The 26,844-nt window shown below is 47.6% G+C and overlaps 1 protein-coding gene across 1 annotated transcript in view; it reads left to right on the top strand.

Annotated features, from left to right (window-relative positions):
• Positions 1-26,844, top strand: part of SLIT3 (slit guidance ligand 3) — a 509,645-nt gene that overhangs the window by 81,439 nt on the left and 401,362 nt on the right. The window contains exon 4 of the mRNA XM_053927422.1: positions 13,461-13,532. Coding sequence (XP_053783397.1) covers positions 13,461-13,532 — 72 coding nt within the window. The remainder of the gene's footprint in view (positions 1-13,460; positions 13,533-26,844) is intronic.

Below are 26,844 nucleotides of genomic sequence, written 5' to 3'. Positions count from 1 at the left end.
CTCCTTAAGGAGAGGGTCTTGTGGGGCTGCATGTCCCAGGGCATGCCATAGAATAGGCATTTAGTAAACATTGAATTTTTTAATCAATTTATGAATTAAGTAGCTTGAACTTTGCTTTTTCAACAGGACTCTGTGTTCTTTGGGGTCAGAGATCTTGCCTTCTCTCTTTTTCCTTCCCCAACTTTATTTGCCCCACGTAGGCAAACAGTAAGGGCTTGTGAAATTTGCAGTAAGATGAGTTGCATAGGAAATGCAGGAGGTGTCCAAGGTTGATGACGAAAATTGGTGCCAATTAAGATAGTTTTGCAATTCTAAGCTCTATCAGGCAGGCCTCAGCTGATTTTGAACACCAAATGTATCATGATTTTGATTATTGAGAGCAAAAGGGGATGAATTTGGAGCCCTTTACCTTTGTCCATGATTGAAAAGATGTAATTCATGTTAGGTAACCAGTCCTGGCCATTCTATATCAGCTCTACATCTGGAGATGGTGTCAGATTCTTTTCAGGGTAGAGCTGGTATTGTGTGTGTGTGCGCGCATGCATGTAAAACAGAGAAAAAGAGAGATAGCCGTCCAGATGCCAACACACCTGGAATCTATTTGTGAGGATCACTGGTTCAGTCCACAGCTTGCGCCATTCATTTATTTCTCACTAAGTGAACATCTGGGGTTTGGTTTGAGATGCCAACAAGTTTAGATGGGATCTCAAAGCTGTGGTTGGGATGGGAGTCTGCTGGCCCAAAGTGGGAGTGAGAGAGGTGAGCAGAGGCTCCTAAACTGTTCTGCAGACTTCAGTTCAAATGTAATAGCCAGAGGTTGAGAAACTCTTCCCATGCTGGAAAAGCATTCAAAAACAGGAATTAACCAAGGCATCCAATCAGATCAAAGAAATAATGCAATCTGAAAAGGGTTCCTTTGCTCTTTCACTCTGTTCCCTTTCCACCCCCTGTTCTAAGTATATCCAGGTTATCTTCCTTTTCTAGGGAAAAAAAATAAGGAAACAAACAAACAAACAAACAAACTTGGACCTGCACTAGGAAGGAGATGCTATGAGGAAGTAAAATTCTAATTAGCTGCAGATGAGAATTGGTCACATTCCTTGGCTCACGCCGAGCAGGCTGAAAAGATCCTTTTGTTGCTAGGTATGTGGACATATATCTAGATACCTAGATAAATACCCAGAGAAGCCAGCCATCATTAACAGTGCTTGCTGAGTGTGAGTGTTTAGAACAGAAATGAAAGGGAAATTTGTCATTCACAGGCTAGGAATGTTTGAAACTTTGCTGTCAGACCTTTTTCTTTCTTTCTTTTCTGGGTTTTTTTTTCCTTTTTTTTTCCTTTGAGCTTTCTTAAAACTAAAGAAAAGGCCAATGGGTTCAAAAAGGATCATTTTAAACAGTACACTTCCAGAAACTTTGTAGTGAGTCACACCTGCCCTCTATGACATCTACCAGCTAGAGTATTTCTCCTTCAATTTGCATCTGTCATTTTCCTACCTATGGGTCAAAGGGGTTGGAGACCCAGATGAAGGGCCTGGAGAACATGGAAGGACTCCAGTGGGCTGTGCTCAGGCCTTCCAATTTAGAACTGGCTTCTCTGTGCTGTTTGGGGGATTGTAAGGGGGGAAAGCCCTCAGTGATCTAAAGTAGTTTTCTCTTATTTCCTAGTAGAAATGACTGGACGTGAACCACAGGCTGCTCAAGGCATGCTTCCTGTCTTTATGGACTGTTTTGCAGAGTAAAACTCACTTCAAAGAATTCTCAACCCCCCTCCCCTTCCCCCAACATAGCTCTCCTGTGTTGATTCTCAGGCAGCACAAACAAGAAAGAGTTAGCCTTTGGGGGCTTTCTGCCTTTTCCTTTTATCATCCCTCATTTTGCTGATACAGAAACCTCACCCTAATGCCCCATGAGGTAAAGAGACCCTTACCGTAACTCTGGCTTCATTCAGCTGTCCCTGCTGTCCCTGCTTCCCCACCCCCTCATACAAATCAGCTGGTATGTGCCTCAGACGCCACACTCTTGGGACCCTGTATCAAACACTGTGGGGTGGGGGGGGGGGGGGCAGTGTTTAACCCTCACAGTTGTGATTGCAGCCCTCCAGTAACCTGATTGCAGTACTCTGGAAGGTTCCTTACGAGATACGCTGGTTTTAACGGCCAGCCCACGGGTGTTTGGACAGCATTGCACAGCAACTGTATAGCACTTCACATGTTCAGAGTTCACCATCTTCATGTCGTTCATACATTCAACCAAGCAACCGGCAAGTACTTATTCAGCACCTTCTAGTTCCTGGAAACTATTGTAAGCTCTGAGCTGAAGTAAACAAAACAGACAACAATCCAGCTCTCACAGCACTTCACATTTGAATGGATATTCTAGTAGGTGTCATGATTCCTATTTTTCCAATGAGGAAACCAAAACATAGAGAGGTTAAATCTTGAGGACACACAGCTCAATTAGAGCTGACTTGAGAATCCAAGTAGCCACCCCACTCTCAGAAGAAGGACAATAGGATAGGAATCTTGGGGATCACCTCATCCAGCCCACTGATTCTTTCTGATTCCCATAGAAATCAAGGGCTTAGAGAGGTGCTTTGGTTTATACGCAGTCTGGCTTCCCTAAGCCCAGCCCCGTGGCCACCTCATCACCTCTGTCTTAGTCCCTTTGGGTTTTTTAAATAAAATATCACAGAGTCAGTCACTTATAAACAACAGAAACTTATTTCTCACAGTTCTGGAGGCTGGGAAGTGCAAAATCAGCATGCCAACAGATACATTGCCTTTGAGAGCCCTCTTGCTCCACTTCCTGGTTTGTAGATTGACATCTTCTTGCTGTGTCCGCACATGGTGGAAGGGGCAAGGGAGCTGTCCGGGGCTTCTTTTATAACAGCACCAATCCCATTCATGAGGGCGTTTCTCTCCTGCTGAATCAGCTCCCCAAGGCCCCGCCTCTTACAACCATCACCTTCGGGGTAGGATTTCCGCATATGAATCTGGGCGGACACCAACATTCAGACCACAACAACTTCCCTTTCTCAACCAACAGAGATTTTGTGGTCCTTTTCACTCTGATCACAGGCACATTCCCTCAGCTCCCTGGCCCCTACCTTCCTCCAGCATAGTTACCTGGATCAACCCTAACCTTGGCTGAGTTCAATCTTGGGTTGTTTGTACCCTGTCACCTAGGCAACTTGGATGTGGCTGGAAAATAAACACATGCCTGTGTGGACGAACCTCACCACTCACGGTCACTACTGTCAAGTGTGACTTGCTGCCTCCCACCAGCCCTCCAGCCTTTCCTGGTGAGCTCACTGTCCTGCCCCTTCCTGGACAACAGTTTCTCACTTCTCCTCAGTCACCAGACACCCTGTTCATCCTCCTCAGTCCCTCCCGAGGATCTTGCTTCCTTTCTCACTGAGACAAGCAGTGATGGGAAGAGACTTTTGCAGATCCCCACGATCACGTCTGCCCCGCACTGTCCCCTAGCCTCTGCCTCCCCTGCTGTTGCCACAGAGGACCTGTCTTTGGCCTTGTCGGAGGCATTGCCATCCGTCATGCCCTGGAATTTCCCATCACCTATTCACAAGCCTCACTCTAAAAATTCTCCCCTGCTTTCCGGATCCCTCTCAACAGTATATTAACATCTTGCAGTTTTCCTCATGTTAAAAAATAAAAACTACAGAACCTTTCTTGGCCCTATATCTCTGCTGGCTATCAACAAAACCCATCAAAATTATTATTTTCCCTTGATTTTCTCTTCCGTCTCTCTTGAACCACTCCAGTTAATAGTTCATGCCTACCTGGGCACCAAGCTACTCTTCTTGGGTCCCAGATTAACTCCACATAGCTAGATCCAACGCCATCGCAATCCTAGCATTCAGCAAACCAGCTGCTCTCTCCTTGTAGCCCTCTCTTACTTGGCTCCCACAACTCCACTCTCTTGTCTCTCCCCCTACCACGTTGGTGGCTGCTTCCTCTAACCTCTGGTCTCAGTGCAGCCCAGGACTCAGTCCTTATTCCTTCCATTCTTTTCTTCATCTCCCATGATGCCCATGTCCAGGTTCGTGGCTTTAAATACCACCTATATCTCTATCTTAGTCTTATCCCTGAAACCCAGGTTTGCATATCTAATTGTCTTTGAGGTATCTACCCTTGGGTGTTTATAAACATGTCACATGTAACATGTCCAATCTGGTCCCTCCAAACCTGCTCTTCCCACAGTCCTCCCCCATCTCCAGTGACAGCAGTTCCAAAGTTTCAGATGCAGAACCTTAGCATCATCTTTAATACCTCTCCCTCTCATATTTTACCTCTAGTCCACCATCAAATCCTCTCTGCTCCACCTTCAAAATACTTCCATCTTGCCCTGGCCGGTGTGGCTCACTTGTTTGGAATGTCATCCTGTAACCAAAAGGTTGCAGGTTTGATTGCCAGCCATGGCACATGCCTAGGTTGCAGGTTCGATTCCCCAGTCCTGGCGTGTACAATCCCTGGTTTGGGCACGTATGGGAGGCAACCAGTTGATGCCTCTCTCTTGTGTTGATGTTTCTCTCTCTCCCTTCCTCTCTTTCTAAAAGCAATGAGAAAATGTCCTCAGGTGAGGATAAAACAAACAAATAAACGAACAAACAAAAACACCTTTCATCTTAACACCTCTGCAGTGGCCACCCTGGAGATAAAGAGAATCCCCAGAGAAGGGAGGAGGATGTGCGAAACCCTGAGGCAGAGGGCACGCAAGACCAGGGTATCTCAGAAAAGGCCCAGGAAAGATGAAGGCCTGACTCTTGAGTCTGGGCAGCTGCCTGCCCTGCTGGCCCCACAATGAAATGAGGACGAAGAGATCGCTGTGGGGATCTGAGCATTGGTCACAGCAAAGTGGTCTGGTGTCTGGAAAGGATCTGGCCAGCTTAGGGTATACCTGACTCTGTTAAGTTGCATGTAGATTATGTTTGCAGTGTATGTTGCATGTGTGTGCCCCTGTATGTGCATTCACACACAAGCGTGAATGTGGTTTCTCCCATCCTAGACACATTTTCTTGGAGTCTGAACCCTCTGTGTACTAATGTAGTTCCATGTACAGTCCAATGGGGGAGTCCCAGAGACCCCTGTTCATGACTTCAGTCCTAGATAAAGTAGCCTGTTGGTCACAGCCCTGGGATCCCCTGCACTGTTTTAGGTAAAACTGACTAGGCCTTGTGTCCTGGAACAAGAGGATGCTCAGGGCCTTTGACTCATTGCCTGCAGAGCCAGCAGTGTCCTGCTGCAGCCGCAGAGCTCCTACCCCTCTTCCCTCACCCCCTTTTCTCCTCCTGGAAATCAAGATCTTCTGGATCGCATTTGGCATATGGCAGCAGCTGGGACAGGGGTCAGAGGCAAGGCAGGCTTGGGCCACTGACGTGCTCTGCTTTCTCCCTAACAACCGTGTAATTGGAGGAAAATTGGTCCAGTGTGAGGTGCGGGAAAGTTCAAAAGGGATTATTTAGAGGTCTTTGTGCTTGTTTTCTTTTCATGCTGGATCCTGAGTCAGATCCCGGCAAGGTGAGATCCTGGACAAGCCTCAGAGCTCCCTCAGAACTGTGTATATATCTCAGAACAAAGTCATCTGCTGGGCAGGCCAGGCCTGAGATGCCCTTGAGGAGTTTTGCACGAACAGACCCTTTAGGTTTGAGAGGGGAATACAAAGGTAAACATTCTTATGAGATATCTCGGGATTCTTCCTCCAGTCCAGGGGGCAGTGCTTCCCAGGGGACTTCAGAGCCTTTTTCTGAAACCAGAGGGGTGAGACCATTAGCTAGGCTTTGGGCAGTAAGGACAAGGAAGCACAGGTTGAGTTTTCTAGTCTGCTTTGACTCAGTTTCTTCAGCTATAAAATGCCAAACACTTGTTGTTACTGGCCTTTCTCCTAGGACTGTTGTGAGGCCTCCTGGTCAACCACGCGCCAAAGGGTTAAGGAAGCAGAATGATGAAGGTGTTAAAAGCACAGATTTTTGGTGTCAGAGGGACACCAAACCTTATCTCTCAGCTGTGTGACTTCGGACAATTTCCATACCCTCTCGGTGCCTATGTAAATGATATAAAAATAATGACAATAACAATGTTTACTTCAAGAGTTGCTGTACAGTAAAATGAGATAACGTGTATAAAACATCTCACACGGCACTTAGCATACCATATGTGTTCTGTGTTGACAGAAAAGAAGGAAGAAAGGAAGACACAACAAGGACAAAGAGATCATTATTATTGCTTTGATGTTAAGGCAAGTTGGTTATTATGATCGTTCACATCAAATATCCAAGTATCCCTGTAGATTTCCCAGTTTCCTTTGCAGTTAGGTTTGGCCATGTGACTGGTTCTAGCCAATAGACAGAAGTAACGTGTGCCACCAGTAGGTCAAGGAAGTTACTTGGTGTGGCTCCTTCCTCCCTGTCTTCCCCAGGCACTGCCGCCTTGGAGGCTACAAGTTCTCCACAGCACCTTAGGAGATGGAGCCAAGTGTTTTATGTGGGTGTGGAATCTCTGTCTACTGTGCTAACCCAATGAGATTTCGGAGTTCATTTGTTACTGCTGTGGCCTTGCTGACCAATACAGTCATCTACGAAAGAGAAATAGATGTATTGATTTCATCAGTAGATGGAGTCCTGTATTTCTGACCTCCTGGGGCATCTAGGGATGATACCATGATGATAACAGTAGCTGCCACAGCTAGCATTTACTGAGTCTTTGAAAAACGCTGCAATGCTCGTTGCAGTGGTTAAGCCATTCGGCCTTCTCTGGGATCTCATGAGGTGCCCGTTTTGCTATTACACAATAATTGTGTTTCTAAAATAAACGTTAAGTTGTTTTTTAAAGGGGTTCTCTTTCTTAACCAACTTCAACGAGGAAAAAACTGCTTAGGGGCAAGAGTTTGAGACTATGACAACAAAGTTATTTCTCTTACAGAAATGTCAAAAATAAAGGTTTTTTTCATGGCTACTAGGACATTTTGGAGTTGCAGATTAAAAATAACAGATTTTCAGAATTGGCATGAGCCAACCTAAATGTCATTGAGCAAATGCTAAATTCCATGAAAGACAAGACTCAGGTCAACTTGCTTCCAAACCATCAAAACAAATTGTGGCTTGGTCCTCAAGTGCTATTAAAAAGGAGCCCTATTAGATCTCAACAAAAGTACTATCGAAAAATAAAAATAAAATTTTTAAAAGGAAATGCCAATGGCAAGGAAGAGCCAGTCACCCAACAAAAGTGGCCTTGGGTGAGGATGCAGGTAGGTTTTCTTCCCACACTTGTGGGGGCTGTTTCTGAGGAAGACAGTGGTGGAAAGCCACAGCCATCACAAATCAGGTTTCTTACTGAACTGATCAGGTTACATACAATTTACATTACGCACATCTGCATAGCAAAGAAAAAACCTGAATTTGATTTGTTTGACCGATGAGGAAACCAAGAAAATAAGAGGCTATCAGTGGCTATGACAAGCAACTGGAAATAGCCCTAAATAAGGGTTCTCTGCTCTTTTGACTCTGCTCACAGAGTTCCCCTGATGTGACATCTGTCCGTCCTGATGGATGATGGTGCCACCTCCAAGCTGGGGCCCTAGAGCTTCTGTTCTGAATAACAAAGCCAATTCGGCCCTTGTGGCTTCGACGGGTGCACGTTTCTGAAGTGCCAGTAGACCAGGAGAGCATTTAGGCTGGAGGAGTGCCTGGAGGAGGCCCAGTTGGTTTCAGTACTAAAGCAGACAATTCTGGTGACTTTTGGGAGTCTGCACACTTTGACCGTCTCCCTACCTCAGGCCCTGGAGAAAATGGAGGGAGTTGCTGTGTTGTGGTGCTGGGGCCTGCTGCTGACAAACTGTGCTTCTCTCTGCCCTGGAAGCCTGTCCCCCAACCCTAACCTAGGGAGGGGAAGCATCGAGCCCCACTCCCTTCATGGTTGGCCCTACAGTAAGGCCAGTGAGTCTGGAAGCCAAGTCTTCAGGAATATTCTGGAGGCTGCAGATAGACTCAAGCAAGTGGACCCTGTTCACTTCCCAAAGGATGGCTCCCCTTACATAGCCCAGGAAGGCTAACAGTTCTTCAGGCTCCCTGAATTGACCATTCCTACTTTGTGATTTATTCATGAAATCAACAGGTCCTTACTGAAGGCCATCTTGCACTCCTGCGGCTGTGACAGCTGAAGTTGGGACATAGTGTAGATAGTGGACGGATTTCCGACTGCCAAGGACCTTACAAATGGGACCCTCCCATTGGGTCATAAATCAAGACAGTCTATAGGGTTAACTTAAATATCATTATTACCCATAGTAGTTAAGAGCACAGGTTTAGGACCAGGTGTCTGGGTTCAAATTCCATCACCATTATTTTGGTCAAACTTGACTATGAGCAAGTGCCCTAACCTTCTTAGGCCTCTGTTTCCTTCTTATGGGATGCCTAAGAGAACTAGCTCAAAGTCTTCCTATGAGGGACTAAGTTAGATGCTAAAATGATTGTGTGTTGTTACTACTACTACTGTTGTTTGGCAGAACATATCTGAGAGGCTCCAGTGATATAAAAGCCCTGACTCTAGAGAATGGTAGTCCTCCCTTCCCTAGTCCTTTCAGCAGTGATTGGTAATTTCAACCTACCCGGGCAGTGGGCCCAGGGGCCACTTTTAGCACCTCCAGTTCCATAGCTCTTCATCCTCAGATGCATTCAGTCACAAAACCCTGTAGATTATACATCTCGCATGTCTCCTGCACGCCAATACCACTCTCATCCTCACCAACCGGGTCCTCCTACAGCTACACTCAGGAACTTCTTAATGGTCTCCTTGCTTCCAATTTCATCCTCTTTCAAAACAGGTTTACTGCTACTCAAGAGAAGTTTCTAAAATTTAGACCAGATTATCATTCTCTTGCTCACACCCTTTCTACGTCTCCCTATGACTCAGTAAACAACCAAGCCCAAATCCTTTATCGTGACCCACAAGTGCCCTTGTAATAGGACTGCTGCCTAGTTCTGCATTGGCATTGCTTGTGTTTCTCAAGCCACCTAGTATTCCAGTGACACAAGCCTGATCCCCAAATGCTCCTCAGTCTCACAGCCCTCCGTGGCCCTGTACTTACTGCTCTTAAAGACTGAACCCCTTGTCATTTTCTCCTGAAGAGTCACAATGATGCCTCAGAAGTAAACTCCAAATCACTGCTTTGGAGGCCTTCCTTCACCCAGGTCTGGGTTAGCTGCCCCTTCTCAGTGCTCCCACAGTAACTTTCTTTACAGGATCATGGTGTGACTTTTCGTTTTCATGTCTGTCTTCTCTACTGGCATCTGACATTCTTATTCATCTGCATTTTATTCATGCAGATGCAAGGAGAGGCTAAATCTTACTCATCTTTGTACTTTTATATTGAAAAATGACTACAGAGATAGATGGATGGATGGGCAGATAGTGGTTGGATAAATGGATAAACTAATGGGTGGGTGGTTGAATGGATATATAAATGAATGGATTCAACAGACAGTGTGGCATAAACCTCTAATTAGCTCTCACTCCTCCAGGAAGGTCATCAGCAGTGCTACAAACACAAGCCTCTGTTTCTTAAAGCTTCACAGTTCTGGCTATAAAGCCACCAGCAGCCAGTGGGTTTTTGCTGTTGATGCTCCCCATTTCTCCAGCAGGAAAGCTCAGAAAGCGTGTTGACCTCGGAAGGAGCTGGGACACCCAGACGGGCTTTCACCCACCACCAACCCGGCCTGTGGCCTGTTTCTTGACCTCCTCAAGTCTGTCCTCACATAGGTCCCTTTCAGTTTTCTCCATTTCAGCTCCACCCAGGCATCACGGATTTATTTCCAGCTTGAACTACTGCAGGAGAATTCCACGCCTGGGCCCAGGGTGACAGAGCAGCAGATGGCACCCCTCTCAGGAGAAAGCACACTGCACTGTGTCTGTTTCTGCTCAGGAGCTGCTTTTAGAGTAGCCACGTGAGAAGTGCCCCTTATACATCTTGGAACCTTCACCAGCTCTTCCAGATACACCTTCGAGGCTGGCCTGGTTCACTAAGTAAACATGGATTAATTCTGGAATGGACTGGAAATGAAATGGAGTACGGAACTCCTTGTGACATGGACAGCTTGCATGTGGCCCGCCCGAGCCCAAATGGAAAGACCCTGAGGCTTTGGGGGGAAGAGCCCAGCCCAGCCACCCTGGAATCCTCATTCAGGGTTTACAAATCAGCAGGCAGAGCACAAGTGGCTAAATTTGGTTGTGTTTTTATTTTTGTCCAGCCACAAATACCGGCAAAGAACTGAAAACGAGTCCTTCCCTTCCTAGAGCCAAGCTGGCTTTATTTTTAGCTTCGGCTCTGGTTTTGGGCTTTTAGAACTCAGGCAGCAGTCTACCGGCTTGTAGGGTTTTTGCCTAGACCGGAGTGTTGGTTGCCTGAGTGTAACTGTCACCAGGCTTTGTGCAGCTGTGACAATAGAGGGTGGTCCCAGACAGACCCACATGGGGACTCAATTCTGGCCTCAGGGACCTCCAAGAGAGTCTTTTCAGGGAGGGAAATACTCTCAGGGTGGAGGGATGTCTGCACTGGGGTGGAGGAGGGAAGAGGAAGGGAGCTGCATACATGGAGAGGCTTCGAGTTATGCGGTGGTTCGGAACCAGGGCTCTGGAGGCAGACCACCTGGTCCAAGTCCTGTCTCTGCCACTTCCTGACACTGTGGCTGAGTGAAATGTGCTCAACTTCTCTAGGCCTCTGTCCTTATCTATGAGATGCGGATAATAATGACTTTCACCTCTGAACTCTGCTGCCTGAGATCCTGCCCACCCAGCACGTAGCAGAGCAACTGACACGCGGTTAGGACCCAACACGCACCATTTTTACTATCACCGCCATGCCGCTACTGCAGTGCTAGACACTTCTGCATACCCTGCGTCTTTAAGACTTGCGGCAACCCAGTGAGTAGGGTCGTTTTGCAGAAGGAAAACGGAGGCTCAACAGGCGATGTAGCTTTCCCCGAGTGCCACCGTGAGAACATGGTATAAGCAGACCTGAACTCTGCCCTAGCCATCCCGTGGTAGGACCACGCCTTCTCTGGGACCAGTGCGCACACGTAACTTGGAGGGACTTGTCACTGACTGTATGGGGACTGCTCTAAGTAAGGAGCTAGATTCCTCCTCATTGTCCTCCCCCTGGGGCTGCCCCTTTCTTTACACTTCAGTGACAGGAACGCACAAAGAGCAGATACTGGGAGTGAGCAAAGAAAACGGGGCAAGTTCACAGACACAGAAGGTGGGATGGTGGCCACTAGGCCCTGGGGGAGGAGAACGGGGCTTTATTTAGCGGGGACAGCGTTTTGGTCTCGCACGGCAAAAACCTCCTGGAGATCTGTTGTACAACATGAATATACTTAAAATTGCTGAACTGTACACTTCAAAATGGTTAAGATGGTTAACATTATGTTAATGTAATTTTTTTCTCCACAACTCAGAAGAAATGTTTAAAAGAACACTGGATGGTGCCAGGTGGGCACTGGCAATATTGGGGGGAACATGCTGTAAAGTGTATATTTCTCTAAACCCTGTGCTGTACACCTGAAACTAATACAAAGTAGTACCGAGTATAAACTGTAAATGAAAAATACAATTTACAGTTCTTAAAAAAAAAAAAAAAATAGAGCAGAACTGTAGGAGTCAGGCTGCCCCTGGGAGGGCCGGGAGTATAAGAGCTGCCCTGCCCCAGGCAGCAGTCTCAGGGGAAGCCTCCTGCACACACTCTGCAGGGGGCCCTGGGGCCCAGCTTCGCACTTCCCACAGCAGCCTTGTGCTTTGAGCTCTTAAATGCTCCTCTCAGAGGCTTTGCCCTTTGTGACCTCTTTCTAGTCCCCTGTCCTTCTGAAGCTTTCAGCCATTACCTGGGATAAAAGGGGGGAAATAGCAAAATCCCACCCAGGGAATAATATCTGCCTGGTGTGTGGGGGGCGCATGGGCTTTGGGGCCAGAAGCTGAGAAGGAGCTCACCTTTTCTTCCCCCTTCAGTTTGCTTAGCTTTCACATGGGATACTGCAGTTCTCCCAAGTAACCAAATACACTCCTTGGTTCACTGGAAGTGGAGAGATTCAGCCCGGCTGTGCATTGCTCTTTTCCTCCAGGAGGTTCTAGGGAGTGTGATTCTGAGGGTTCTGGGGGCAGGAGACCTGGGGACACTGGTTTAGGCATTTGCGGATTAGGCTGTGTAAAAGTGCCGGGGCAGGGAGGTGTGGCGGGGAGCCTGGAACAGGGTCTCCTTCTTTGGCAGGAGGTCAGTCTGTGTGGAGGCCACAGCAACAGCTCCATGTCCCTCGGAAAGCACACGGCCTTCTTTTCCATGGCATTAGCATAGACCATTCCCAGGGGAGAGGCTAGCTCTGTTGCCTCCACCCAACATGGGGCATCCAGACTGGGCTGGGTTTACCTCCAGCCACACTGCGCTCCTCGACCGTGGTCAGCCCAGGGCCGACTGCTTCATTCATTGGTCATGGTGGGGACAGGGCCCAGGGCCACCAGTCTTCTCAGGGGTCTGTGAAAACATTTTAATTTCTTCTAAAATTGGAAGAAAAATGAGCTTTCAAGTCAAAGTCCAAGTTGTAACATATGATATTAATATATTTGTTTTTATATCAACATAATAGTAAGATATAACATTTAATTTTTTTTAATGGAGGAAGGTGCCCACAAAGGCAAAAGTGCCAAGGGCCCACGAAGATCATAATGCAACCTCTTCTGCTCTGGTCCCAGGAGCCTGACTGGCAGAGATTCCCTTGGGCCCCCCAGCCCATGGTGATCCTCCTCACCCTCTTCTCTGTTCCTGTAGCAACTGCTCTCTGTCCCTCCCACCTCACCATGTAGGATCTGGAATCTTTTCTCCTGTATTTTCCTTTTAGGGACCCATTTCACATGCCAGTTGAGTCACTTGGCTATAGCTATCTGGCATACATGGTGAGAAAAATCCAAAAGGCTTATCTGGGGTTCATGGGAAAGAATGTTGTGATCGGTCAGTGATGTATCTCCTAGGCACATGATGGGGGAGGGGCAGGACTATGCTGAGTCCTTGCTTACGAGGGACCTTTGCTTACATATAGGGTATGGCAGAAATAAGGCCTGCTTGAGTGTGGTTGGTAAGTAATAATTAGAGTGTAATAATTTATAGTTTTAATTTGAACATTTCACCTAAAATGTCATGTGGTGTGCTTGACTGTGATACTGTTCTATTACAGAATTACACACTTTTGTAATAAAAAGGGGGAGTTACTTGTGCTGGACACTGGATTTCCAACTTGATGAGCCACAAGCACCACAAGAGGGAATTCACCTTGCCCATGCTGAGCATCCCACGTTAAAGGATCTTAACACCTGTTGACTGATTGAAGTGATGTCCGTGAACTATACACTTGATCCAATTAAATGTCCTCTTGACATCCTTTCATTTTTCTTCCTCTTTAGACGCCTGAACAAGAATAAGCTCCAAGTCCTTCCAGAACTGCTTTTCCAGAGCACGCCGAAGCTCACCAGACTGTGAGTAGAGTTGAACTGTGTTCTCTCCCTGGTGTCTTGCCTCACTGTGGTGACATGGAGCCCAGGCTGCCTTCACGCGTGGAGCCCTGGGCTGCACGGAACTTGGCACTTACACCTCACTCGTGGAGACTTGGAGCAGGGCGTCCACGCGCTGTGTGTGCCCTCCCCTCCAGGCCCGGCTTTCTTGCTCCCTTCCTTCAGAGGTCAGCGACCTAAGAGGCCAGTGGCGACAAGCGGCAGTGGTAGTGGATCATTCCTTCGCAAGGAGGGAGGAAACGCTCCCCTTTAACTTGGGTCTGAACTTATCTCAGGGAAATGCCCTGCAGTGGGCTTGTGGCAAGTGTCCTCACAGGAGACTGCCGGTGGGCCCAGAGGGCATGGGTGTGGACTGAACATTTCCACGTCACCACCCTGCTGGCCAGAACAGTCCTGCCTGCTGCCTGCTTCCTACCTCTGCGTCAGGGAGCCCTGAGTCTGGAGGCCTATGATATTGTGGGAAAAGAAGGAAACACCTTGAATTTTGCTTTGTCTTCCGGAATGGTTGAGGATGCAATGAGGAGGGAAGAGTTGGAGACACCTTGTGCATTTATTCTGTGTGAGAGTTTGGAAGCTCAGGAGCTGGAGATGCACATCACGAGGGAGATTGTGATTCACGTATTGTGGGTGTTAAGCAGGTGCTAATTATTGACAGTGAACAGCTCCATGATTTTGAACCTGGACGTTTTGCTGGCATTGACTAGGGTGCGTTATGGGATGAGCTGGGTTGCCCAAAGCATGCCTTTCGGAATGGAGAGCAACACCAAGTCTGGCCGCTTCGCAGTCAGGCAGCGAAATTTACGGCCTCGCTGGGACGGCCCTAACCTTACTGGGGAAGAGCCAAAGTGGTGGCCACCGTCCACATTCACCATGGCTGTGTGTTAATACCTACTTATGCAGTCAAACAGCGCGTGTAGTTTCCGGGATAAATTGAGAAATATGAAACACATGTTGGTGTATGCACTTAAGAATGAGTTCTGAATTAGGACTATATCTCTGTCCAAAGCTATCCTTGTACACATAGCGAGACTATATACATCAGTGTTTTTCAAAGGGCACTTTGTTGGAACAAGAACAGGCAAGCTTTGGCTGGTGTGTCATTGGTATAGCAACCTCTCTGGCCTTCTCTAGGCCACACCAGTACTCGGTCAAGATCTCTTCTTGCTGTGTATTCTATTTCTCTTGCTCAAGCCACCTGGCTGACATGCCAAACATGGGGAAGAATATGCCTCCCTTCCTAGTCTTCCACTCTGAATACACCTTGATGGGCGTGAGGGTGGATGAAGTGCAGCAAATGTCTAGCAGGACTTAATGAGCAATGCAAATGGACATACAGTGAAATCACCCTGATTTTGAACTTCCATTCCTCTGTGTATTTCATTCCTGAACTGTTCACCTAGCCGCCATCTCTCCACCCAGCACTGCCTTGCGCCTTCCCAACCTGCTCCTCACTTAACAGTGCAGACTATCTGCTGTTTATCTGTCATTTTGTCATCACCTTCTAGGTACACAGAAGGTACCTGGGGCTGGGGCTGCTGAGAGGCTCTGAGTGAGTGGGGTCGGAGTGCTCCAGTCACTGCAGGCTGTCGGGGGGGCTGGTTCTCGCCTATGGAAGCTGTGATCTTGAAGCTGCTCCCCGTGCTGTCAGGTGATGCCCATGCTGTGTAGGGCGGGTCATGATCCAGGGGGCATTCCAGGCAATGATAACCTGCCTCTGGGCTGCTGGGGCCAGACCCTGATGGGCAGCATGGGGGCATGGGAAAGCCCAGGATACTGTCCTGTCTGCCACTTTCTAACTGAAGGAGGTGGGGAGAGTCACCGTCCCTTCTGGGTCTACATATGCCATCGGGAAAAAGGAGACACCCACTTCCACCTACTTCACCAGGAGCTGTGTCTGATGAGATAATGGTGTACGTGTATGTTCTAGGGTTAAAGTGCTGTGTGAGTATAACACCAAGATAAGTATTTTTACGCCTATTGTTACTGAGGGCGGGAAGATGTTAATCCCCATCTTCCAGACCTCAATTTTTGGACTCCTTTCTCTGGGAGCAATGAAAAACTAGGGTTTGGTATAAACACTGACATAAATTACACTGAGCTTTTTCTTCAGGCCAGAGAGCTGCACCAGGAAGGCAGGGATGATGTCTGACTCATTTTGGTATCCATCCCGCTCCTGATCCCTGGCCAGGCACAGAGCGCAGCCTACATAGGCATGTGTGAGCGGGCAGATGAACAGAGGAGAGATACAAACCTGAGGATATGAACAGTGCTCTCAGGGAGCTTTGGTTCTGTAATCTGCCATTCTTTCATTCACTCACTCACTTATGCAGGAAACCTTCCTGGTGCTTGTTCCAGCCTGGCGTCCGCACTGGGCACTGAGCTGCAGGCATGAAGGACACCCAGTTCCCCGTGTACCCCATCGTGACACATTCTGAACGGTGGCCAGAAAGCTAAGAGCGAAATAAAATTGTTTTTTATTGAAGCAGCTATATTAACCTAGGTTTGGACTATAATCAACTATCCCTTTTTCTCTCTGGGCTTGATCTTTGATTTTTCTTAATGGCCCTATTGTGTCTTTGTCTTATTTTGTCTGCCACACCAGGGCCTTTTTGAAAGTAAGCAGGGTATAAATTAGAGATTGATAATTGTACGATCACAAGTGTGTATGCACATGCCACCGGCTCTGCTTTAAAAGAGCACTTCCTCTCCCTAGACGTGGTGAGCTGTTTTCCGGGGACAGCTAAGTGTGGATACTGTGCGACTGTCCACTCCGCAGTGTGTAGGTGGGGTATGCAGCAACTCTGGACGCTCCCTTTCTTATTAGTCCTGTAGATAAAAACTGCTTAGTACTCAATGTTTATGTGAAAAGAAAACCACTTTTGGAAAGGCTACAGACATGTGATTAGGCAAGTTTTGAGTGTTGATGGGAAAGAGAAATAATATTTATTGAGAACCTTTGCCACTATAATAGTAATACTAACTAGTAAGTGACAGAAATGCGACTGAAGTTAGTCTAACCCACAGAGGAAATATATTCATTTATATGCCTGAGGGGTCCGGTGATGGCTGTGGGTGGCCTTGGGGACAACTGGACCGTTGTTCATGTCGTTGGGACGTCAGGCCCTCCCTTTGTCCCTTGGAACAGTGCACGTGATGGCAGTGCAAAGCAGAAGACCCGAGTGTGCTCATCGAGCACCCTGGCGAGAGGTGCCCCGGGAACAGTCCTGCAGAAGGAGGCTGAGGGTAGGTTGCTTAAATGGTCGCACGTTCATGTCAGAGGAAATCGTTGTTGTAACAAGTCGCCGTCCTCTGAGTGATTAAGTCTGGGTCATGTGTTCATCCCGCGTGTTTGGGGACGCGGGTGTGCAGGGCCTGGGAGTGGGTTTCTTGAAGGGAAGAAGAATTCTGTTATCAGAAGATGGGGAGGGATGCACGCCTGAAAGCAGCAGGTGTCTGCAGGTTTCTGAGCACCTACTCTGTGCCATTCCGTGCGTTCACTGAGCGCTCTGGCACCTCCCGAGGGCACTTCAAGGTCATAACTCGGGCAAACACATCCAGTGCTGAGTGCTGTTCTGAGCATTTTATGCACAACTCACTGATACTCCTGACAGCCCTCTGGGGTGGGCACTATGATTGTTACTGTTCTGTAGATGTGAAACTCACGCTCAAAGAGGTCAAAGAACTTGCCTGGTATCACACAGCTACTTAGTGACAGAACCAGGACTCAAATGTGGGTGATCTGACACCGGATTCTGAGCTTTTCTCTACTAAAATCAACTACCTGCCTCGATACTCCCACTTCATCGGTGAGAAAACTAGAGCTCAGAATTTGAGGGACTTGCCCATGTAGCCCGTATTTCTAAGCAGCAGCATTACACTAGGCACTGCCTCAATGCTGAGATTTACCCTTCACGCCTGTCACGCAAAGAGAATCATTATTAAGTCTCCACGCAAAGCTCAGAAGGGTTACCTAACTTACCCACGTTCATGTAACCAGCGACCATGGAGCCGGGCCTGGACCTCGTGCTTGTGCCGCCGCAGAGCCCTCAGTTTTCTGCCGTGCCACTCTGTCACGCTGACTATCGTGGAGAGCTCACGTTAGGCTCTAAAGGATTGAACATGGACCTGTCGTAATCCAGGTGCTTCTCTGGGGCTTTGGCCAGTTACCCCACTCCCACCCCCCAAGCCAGCGCCATCTGGTTCGTTGATTCCTGTGTGTGTTAGTGGTGGGTGTGTCTGTCCTCTTACCTCTTCCCCAGCACATTGAGCACAAGCCATGGAATGAACGCTAGAGCGTGGAAGTGCCCTGAGATTTAGGTGGTGTCGCTGTGGTCTGTAAAACACCCAGCAAGGTCTCGGTCAAGCCATGGGCACTCTTTAGCTCCCTCCCATCCTGATGTAGCTCACAATGTTCTCGAGTGTGGGGACTGTGCTTCTGCCCTTTTCCTGTTCCCTATGGGCTCCTGACCCTGAGCTGAGCGTGAGAGATCGCAGTGAAGTGGAACGGTTAAGGGGCTGCCAGTTACGTGCTGTGAGATCGAGCAAGTTACTTAACCTCTCTGGGTCTCAGGTCCTTCATCAGTAACACAGACAATAAGAAAACCTACTTCTCTCTGCTGTTGTGCGGATCAGTGGAAGGAACCCACAGGCCATCTTTACCATATAATGTAGTGCATGTCAGGTGCTCAGTGAGAGATGGCTGTAGGTAACTTCTGCTAGCTGCCTGATGGAGTAGTGCCTGTGCTGGGGCTTTGGTGTAAACACCGTGCTATAAACATCTCAGCACCTGGCCAAGAATTCAAGCTCCAAAACAGATGAGTGTTGAGGGAGGCACTTGGAGTGGGCAGATCCTGGTCCTCACGGTAGCTCTGCCACCCACAGCTGTGTGGCCTTAGGCATGTTACTTCACCTCTCTGGTCCTCAGTTGTCTCATCTAGAAAGGAGGGGCTAGAGCATGGTCTAGTACATGGTCTCTAGGTGATCAGTTTTTTGTGCATCCCCTTCCAGCTTTCTCTTTCACCTACACATGAAAGAGGAAGTGAGGATTTCTGGTTATTTGGAGGTTAAGCAGTTAACGTTGGTAGAAATTCTTCAGAAGTCGTGGAAGACAAGGTGAAAACAGTGATTAAAATCCCTGTGCATCTCACCAGATTAGCGAGCTTGGAAGGGGATGAGGGACGCAGTGGTTCACAACTGTTTTCTCAGAGTTTGCCTCTGCCACCTGAGGATGGGCAGATCCCAGGGTCCTGTTGGCGCATGTCTCCTGGACTCAGGTCCAAAGAGACCGTCAAATGCTTGGCAGCGGTTGGAAACCTGAGGCTGAGCGGGCAGTTGTGCTAGCAGTGGGGCAGACACCTCCAATTACTCTCTGCTCACTCCTGCTAGGTATTTGACAGCTTTTTTAAAATGCCTCTGGGGTTAAGCCTGCTGTCGCTCACATGGGTCAGCGGAGTTGCAGAGACTTGGGAAGTTAATCCCCAGGCAGCTGAAATCAATATGAAATGTGGCCGACCAACTTGGCCCCAGTCACTGGGGCTCTTATCTGCGGGTCAATGTCTCTCCCAAAGCCGTAAAGGCTATGAGGCCGTGGTTTCCAGGGAACCTGCTTCTAATGAGCGAGCCTTCCTCTGATCTCCCATTTCTGCTCACTTGTACCTCTCTTTGTATTTACCGTTTTCTGCTCTTATCACAGCCGTGTGGATACATGTCCTATATCCCCAACAAAACTGGAAGCTGCATGCAGCCAAGTGAGCTAATGTCTCTTTAGGGTAGCTCAACATTAGAGCAAAGAACAGGGACCTGGGACCCGCACAGATGTGGGTTTAAGTCCTGCTCTCTGTGCTCCTGGGCAATGACCTCACTCTCTCCGTCTCTGGTCAGTGGGCTGTACAAGTGGAAGAACCATCACAGTCCCTGTCATAGTTTGTTCAGGCGGCCCTAACAAAGCACCTCAGACTGCGTGACTTAAGCAGTAGGGAACCTGGAAGGCGAAGATCAAGGTGCTGGCAGGGTTGGTTCGCTGAGGCCCCTCTCCTTGTCTTACTGTACGTAGATTCTCTAACTCAGTCTCAGGTTTAGGCAGCTAGATACTATATTATCCCCATTTTAGAGATAAAGAAGCAAGAGTCCCAGAGATCTGGACAGGCTTCCCAAGGGCACACAGCTACTAACTGGCAGGATCAGAATCCAAGCCCTAGCTGGCCTCACTCCAGAACCTACGTTTCTAACTGCAATTTTTATGCTATGATTGTGAGAAGGTAGTGAAATAGAAGCTTGTTTGTGCTAGTTCCTTTCTCTCTTTGAATCTCTAGGTGAGCCCAGATTGGTGAACGACTGGAGCCCTGTACCTGTCGGCAGTACCTTCTGCTGCCCACAGATTCCTTTATAGCCCCCTTAGTCTTCCAGTTCCACACTGAACATTAAAACTTAAGTACATGCAGTATGTGTCTCCATAAAACTCTGCATCGATGTGAAACAGTGCTATAAAAGTGAAAAACCAGTGGAAAACACAAAAACCATGCTACTCAGTTTTCCAGCAGAGTTGTTATCTGATGTGGTAAAATGATAACAGGATGATGGGAAAAGCAACCCTCCACGGGCTGGGGCTTCCCAGACTGCCTGGAGCTGGGTTCCAGACACCTGTCGCCCGCTGGGCTGGCCCAGCCGTCAGGGGCACGGATGGTGAGACCAGCCTCACCGTCGCAGACATGGGGTCACTTTTTCCAGGGGCACAGCCACCTAAAGCTCATGGAAAATGTCCCTGCAAACTGGTGCTCCGTTTCCTCCCCCTCCTCCGCTCCCCTAAGCCCGACACTGCGGGGAGGCCAGCCTTCGGCATGCTTCCTCAACTGCAAGTTCCGTCCTGTGCTGGGAGACAGGTCTAGCTTCAGCCCACGTGTGGGCAGGTCGTGCATTACAGTGGGTGCCGCGCCACTCTCGGGGTTTCTATTTCGTGTGAGTTGCACTCTCTCTTCAGTGCCTTAAGCCGGAGCCAGGACTGAAGGCATGGAAGGTTTCTTTTCTCTTCCCCTTCATTTGAGGTTGGTCCAGCTGAGCACAGTCGCCTGTCGTATTATCCACAGAGTGATTATAAGGTTAATACCTGGAACCGTCTTGTAGACTCATACTATGGGATTTCAGGGCTAGGATAAAAGTTCTCTAGGCCAGCATTTCTCAAACTTGACCATGCATCTGAGTATCTGGAGCCTTGTGAAAATGCAGAATCCGGTTCTGGAGTTCTGGGTGGGACCTACAAGTCTGCCTTTCTGACATGTTTCCAGGTGATGCACACTTTGCAGAGCAAGGATCTAGGCTACTGTGGTTCTCAGACTTAGCTATAGAAAAATACCCCTTGAGGTCCTGGTTAAAATGCTGGTTCTCAGGCCATGTGCTCCAGGACTCTAGTTCAGTAGATCTGGAAGGGACCTGAGGATTTGACCTTGTAAGTAGGTACCCTGGGGACTTTGGTGTGTGTCATCCATGGGGCACATTTTGAGAAACACCAATCTAGTGCAGTCCCTGTCATTTTATATATTTAGGGGCAGGGAAGGAATGAAACCTTTCTTGAGCACCTACTATGTGCTAGGCACCTTATGCATATACCATCTTCTTTGGTCCTCTTATGAGGTAGGCATTTTTATGCCCACTACATAGATGGTGAAAGTGAGGCTTGAGGAGTTTAACTTACTAGGAATAAACCCAGGTCTTTAGGAACCCCAATTTTATACTTTTTTCTACATAATGGTGTGCCTCCTGTGAAATAAAAAGAAGAAAAACAAACTTTCACGGTTCGGTATTTGTACTTTCATGCTCATAGAGCATATATGGACACATGTACCTATCTGAGATCTAGGGTATAAAGACTTGAAACACTAAAAGAGAAAAATTTATAGACTTAAATACATGTTTTCAAGCACTCCTCTCTAAATTCCCTACAATTTATCACAGGTAGAGTTGGGTTCTACATTTTCAAATTCTTTAGCCCTTTGGGCCAGCAGAACAATTTTCTAAAGTGATCCAGCAATAGTTGAACTGAGAACCTTCTGCCCGCTTGGAAAGTTTTATTTTATTTTTTTTAAGAAAGAAAGAAAACCAAGCTGTGACTTTACAATGCTTTGGAATTACAGAATGTGCTTGTAATTTTTACAATTCTGCACAGACTTCTCTGCCACATCTGGTCGATATTACCGGCAGGGATATATGAGGGAATAAACCACGGTCTGGAATGTGAAACATCCCACAAAATGAGTTTCTTATAGGTTGCTGCATAAAACATTTTGAGTCTCCCTCTCTTTGGAGGGGTGGCTTAAGTGATTTCATGGATTAAGTTTTTGTTGTTGTTGTTGTTGTGGTTCGAAGGTAAGGCTTTTTGATGGTGTTCTTGGTGGGGGTTCCATGATAACTTTCTGAAGATGTGTGCAAAGGGTTAGCCCTTTCAGGGTCATGCCAAGGATCATGGTGAGACAAGCCATCCTTGAAGGATGTCAGACCAACCTTTGTTGAAAAACACTGGCCACTGGTAATCATGGTGAAATGCCAGGGCCAACTGAATTGCTACAGAAAAAGAAAGGATTCAGGGAGAAGGGTTGGATGGGTAAGGGCTCCAGAAAACCTCCTGAATCTTAGCTTGGGTGTTGCATTAAACTGCTGATAGCAAGAAGACTTCCACTCCTCACACGTTCCGCCAAAAGCTTCCACACATCCAGGCATTCTCTGTACTGTATACAAAACAAAGAGTTGGTAAAGTGGAAAAATAAAACAAATACCCAGCAAATACCTGGAACTCAGTCCATTCCCCATTGGAGGCATTCTTATGCAATTCTCAGGGAGAGAACTGTGAGAGCAAGGACCCCTAAAACATTCACTGAAGACCTACTCTGTGTGCACGCTTGCGTGCGCAGGCACACGTTGCTGCAAGGTGCTGGTGGTTAGGATGCTGAGTACAGAATGCAGACATGTCTAATCTGAGCCCAGAGGGTGTGAGCATGGGCTCCTCGCCACCTGGCTTCTTCTCAGGCTCCCTTGGCCTGGACCCACCTGCAGAGTTGGAACGTTTCTGCACAACACCATGTGCTGCTCTCAGCCCCCGGTGGCATGTGGTGGAGTTGGCCGGCCTCCGCAGGACTGTGTGGCCCTCACTAAGGGTGCTCAAATAAAGGCTGCTCTCCAGTGGTGACATAACCCTTTGTTGAGCATGACAACCCTCCTCAATAAAGGGAATTGACTGAGTTCCAGGTATCAGCTTTGCCCACATCCTGGGGTGCTCATTCTCTTTATCTGGAGTTAGAGACCATCCAGGGAATTGAAAAGGTCTGGGAAATACCGCATTGTACATGGAAGAGCATCAGCCTTTTGAGGTGGGCAGTCCCTAAACACACATTCTTCAATTGCCTGGATGATGCAAATGTACCCACAACTAATAATCTTGAAATATTTGTTCTTGAATCACATTCAGCATCAACAGAAATATTTCTAAAGAGCCTAATCATCTCTCATTTTCAACGAACATTTGGGAATCTCTTGAGAGGACAAATAGCATTTTAATTTGATGCCCCAAATTCTAGCGTAATTTCAAATCACACTCACACACACACACAAAATCAGTCTGTAACTTTGGCTTTCTCCTGGCTTTCCTATGGGCTCAGTACCCTGGATGTTGAACATTAATTTCCATTTGTAAGGTTCTCAGTCCATATACAAAGTCCTGGAGGTTGAAGCTTGTAATGAAAGTGTTGACACAGTATTAACAACAGCAAAACTGTGATAACACGGTACTGTCCAAACCAAACAGAAATGGAGAAGTTTAAGTAAATTTCACGCTCCGTGCCTGAATGTGGTGTGCTGGGCCTGGGTTTTTGATTCATGGTTTAGGATAATATTTTAATGTTTTATTCATGATGTTTCTTTCTTCCCATCATTCTTTCTCTAATTCTACTCACCCTACTTAGAGTGATGAAGCCTGCTTGGAAGTCTGGCCTCGCCTTGATCAGGGCTGCCTGGTGTGGAGCCAGAAACTTCCCCCCGTGGTTGGCCAAGTGGTGTATTCAGCTATTGAACTGATGGTTTGGCCTCTCATTGGTGTGTCTAGAGCTCTGAACTCAAATTTTTTGTCAGTGAGTCAGCTTTTGATTGAAATATACATAGAATCATGCCAACATTTCTCCTAGTGAAGGTAGCATCCTGACTTTTGAAGGTCAAAATGCTGCGTCTAATGGAGAAAACTGCACGTCTAAGAGGGTGAAAGGGCGACCAAGGACTGATCCCCTCCCTCTCAGTTTCACTTAATTTGGGATTCAGGAAAGTCTAAACTGTGGATCATGATGCTCAGAGAGACCTAAATTTAATAATTTTTAAAAATAAAAGTCAATGGTAACAACAGAAAGACATACTGGATCTTTGAGAATCCCGTACAGGTAAATGATGATTCCCTTCTAGGCTGCTGAGTCAATGCACAGACGTCATTTCACTTTAGAGCAAGATACTGACTTTTAAACTAGCTCAGATTGTTGAGCAACACTGTGAGGAGATACCAGCGGTCAGAAAGGGTGTAGAAGTGGTACAAGGGGGAGACGCTTTGTCTCTTTGGCTCAGAAGTGGTGTTTTTGGTGCATACAGGTGGCAGCGGCAGATCTGCGTCAGAGACAGCAAATTATCGCGAATGTGTTCGAATTCCCAGAGAGCGCTTCTCTTTTCCCTGGAAGAGATGTGCAGGGTCAGGCAGGCTTCTACCCGAATCCTTCTGGGACTGTTACTCCATTTCACAGCACGGAGCAGATCATTGTCGACCACCACGTCCCAGGGGCTCGGCCATCGAACAGAAATATGTTAGGAACTAATTGTTATGGCTTCCATTGCTAATGGTGTTCTCTGCAGATCCTCTTCCCCTGTGCCCAGAACTGCCTTTATTTAAATGAGAGTGAAGGATGAGAGATCATTAGGCCTAATGAGACCGGAAAGCAGCAGCAGGGAAAGCAGAGGGGCCCAGGGAGTACTCTACTCACCAGTTTCTCTGCAAGTGGACGGTCCCCATGTGGAGAGCCACACAGCAGCGTTGCAGAGATTGGGAAGAATCCTCAGCTCTCTCTTCACTGCATTAGCAGTTTGTTCACCACCCTCTGTCTCTGCTGCTGTTACCCTAGTCTAAGGCACCATCCTTTCTTGATTAGAGGACTCCCTTACTAAATTGTCCTGCTTCTTTCTACCCGTATTCCCTCTGCATCCATCATCCATCCACTAGCCGCCGTGATCGTTTTAAGGCAAGTCAGGTCTCCTCACTCCCCCATTTCAACTACACTCTCCTAAGAATAAACCCAAGCTCCTGCATCACACAGTCTGGCCCCTTCACTGCTCCTGGGGCCATCTGCGGCCACTCCCCCGACATCCGCTGACGGCAGCCTCGTGGTCCTTCTTCCTGATACTCGAATACTCCCATCTCTTTCTTAACTCAGGGCCTGGCCTTGCTGTTTCTTCTGCCTGAAACACAGTGACTCCACATGTTGGCATAGCCAGGTCCCTCTTACAATTCAGGTCCTGGCTGAAATGTCACCGCCTCAGAGGGCCTTTCCCGACCACCCTGTGGGGGGCAGCATCCCTTCCTCATCAGTCCCTGTCTCTCACGGGACTCTTTTTCATTTTCTGTATGTCACTTACCACTACCTGAAATTCTAGCGCTCATTTATCTGTTTATTTTCTGCTCTCCCACCCCCCAGGAGAATGCAAGCTTCTGGAGAGGAGGGATTTCTGTCTGTCTTGCTGATCCTGTAGTTGCCTGCTCCTGCATCTTGCACACAGTGGACACTCAGTAAATATCTTGTAAATGAGTGAATAAGAGAAGGAACTCGGTCTCTCCAAAACCTGCCTTGTCCTCTCAATATATGGTCAAAGGCACCTTCTGTTCCAAACAAGAGCTTAGTCCTCATTGCCCCCAAAATAGTCCCAAATGACTGTTTAAAAGCATGTGTGCACACATACACAGGAATGCACATGCACACTGAACAAGCACACGCACAAGAGTGAGGATAGGATTTTATTCTCCAGTATCCAGACTCTATTTACTCCACTCTTTGCAAGACAAGTTACTTGGGTTTAAAATGTAGAGGGGCCCTGCGCCAGGATTCTGAGTGGGCCCTGGTGGGTGAGCCCATGAACACACACAGGTGGGCCCCACATCGGAGGTAAGCTGACTTCAAGGGCCGTGGTGTGTGACTTCATGCTCCCACCAAAGAGGAAGAAGCGGCGCGGGCCAGGACCCTCTGCGGCTGTGTGTGAGCCAGTGCCCGAGCCTGAGCTCTGGGCAGGGAATGTGGTCTTTGGATGCTTGTTTCAAAGACCTGGGAATGATGTTCTGTGGTGCAGTGAAGTGGAAGATAAACTGTGTTTCCCTCATCCCTAGGCCTCACTGATTTTTTTTAACTCCTAATGGGATTGAGAGAGATTTTCTAGCTAAAAAAAACCAAAACAAAACACAAAAAGACTTATGGGGACTCAACAAAAATCAAACCTTAGTCTAAAAAAAGTAAAAAGAGAATATATTACACTAATTTACTAAACATCAACCTAACCCTCCAAATTATTATTTTTTTTTGATCTAAGATCTAAACCAGAGGTGGTTTGAAAGACATCTGGTGAATGAGTCCAAACTTGAAGTGAACCATGTCTTCTAAAATAATTGAACCAGGACCACACTGGAACATCAAAATATTAATGTTTTCCAAACTGACTCTAAGTCTCTGGCTGGTGTGCTTGCTTCACCAAACTGTATTGCTTATTTCCCTTCTCCCGCTCCCAGCCCCCTGCCCCATCCATGCTCTCTTCTCCTTTCTGCCAATCTACCGTCACTCACCAGCAGGCCAGTCACCCAGCCCACACTGGGAACGCAGACCTGTGAGACCCTTCACTACTCCCTGGATGAGAGAGACGCTGCGGTTCTGAGCCCTTGGCATAGTCCCGACCTGTGTCCCCTGCCCTGAGGACAAGAGGTTGTGTCTTTGCAGCAAGGAGGTACCCATTAGATGAAGGGGGCAAAGGGACGATAAGAGGGGAAGAATGGAAGCGAACCCAAAATAAATAAGAGAGGGATGTAGGGAGGAAGAACAACGACAAAAGTAACCCTGACCAGAGATGGTGAAGACAGAGATCCTATGATGGGGAAAAGGAAGAAAGACAATAGACCTCCTTGGGGGGAAGTATATCTCAGGTTTATGTTTGTCTTTTTCTGGTTCCTCCTGGGGCAGATGGGAAACCTTCTCATCACACGTGTGCCTCTCCATTTGGTGCT

The sequence above is a fragment of the Desmodus rotundus genome, chromosome 6 (assembly GCF_022682495.2).
Source record: "Desmodus rotundus isolate HL8 chromosome 6, HLdesRot8A.1, whole genome shotgun sequence".
NCBI classification, from domain to species: Eukaryota; Metazoa; Chordata; class Mammalia; order Chiroptera; family Phyllostomidae; genus Desmodus; species Desmodus rotundus.
The sequence above is the reverse complement of the archived record's forward strand: the minus strand, read 5'-3'. Positions and strand labels throughout refer to the sequence as shown.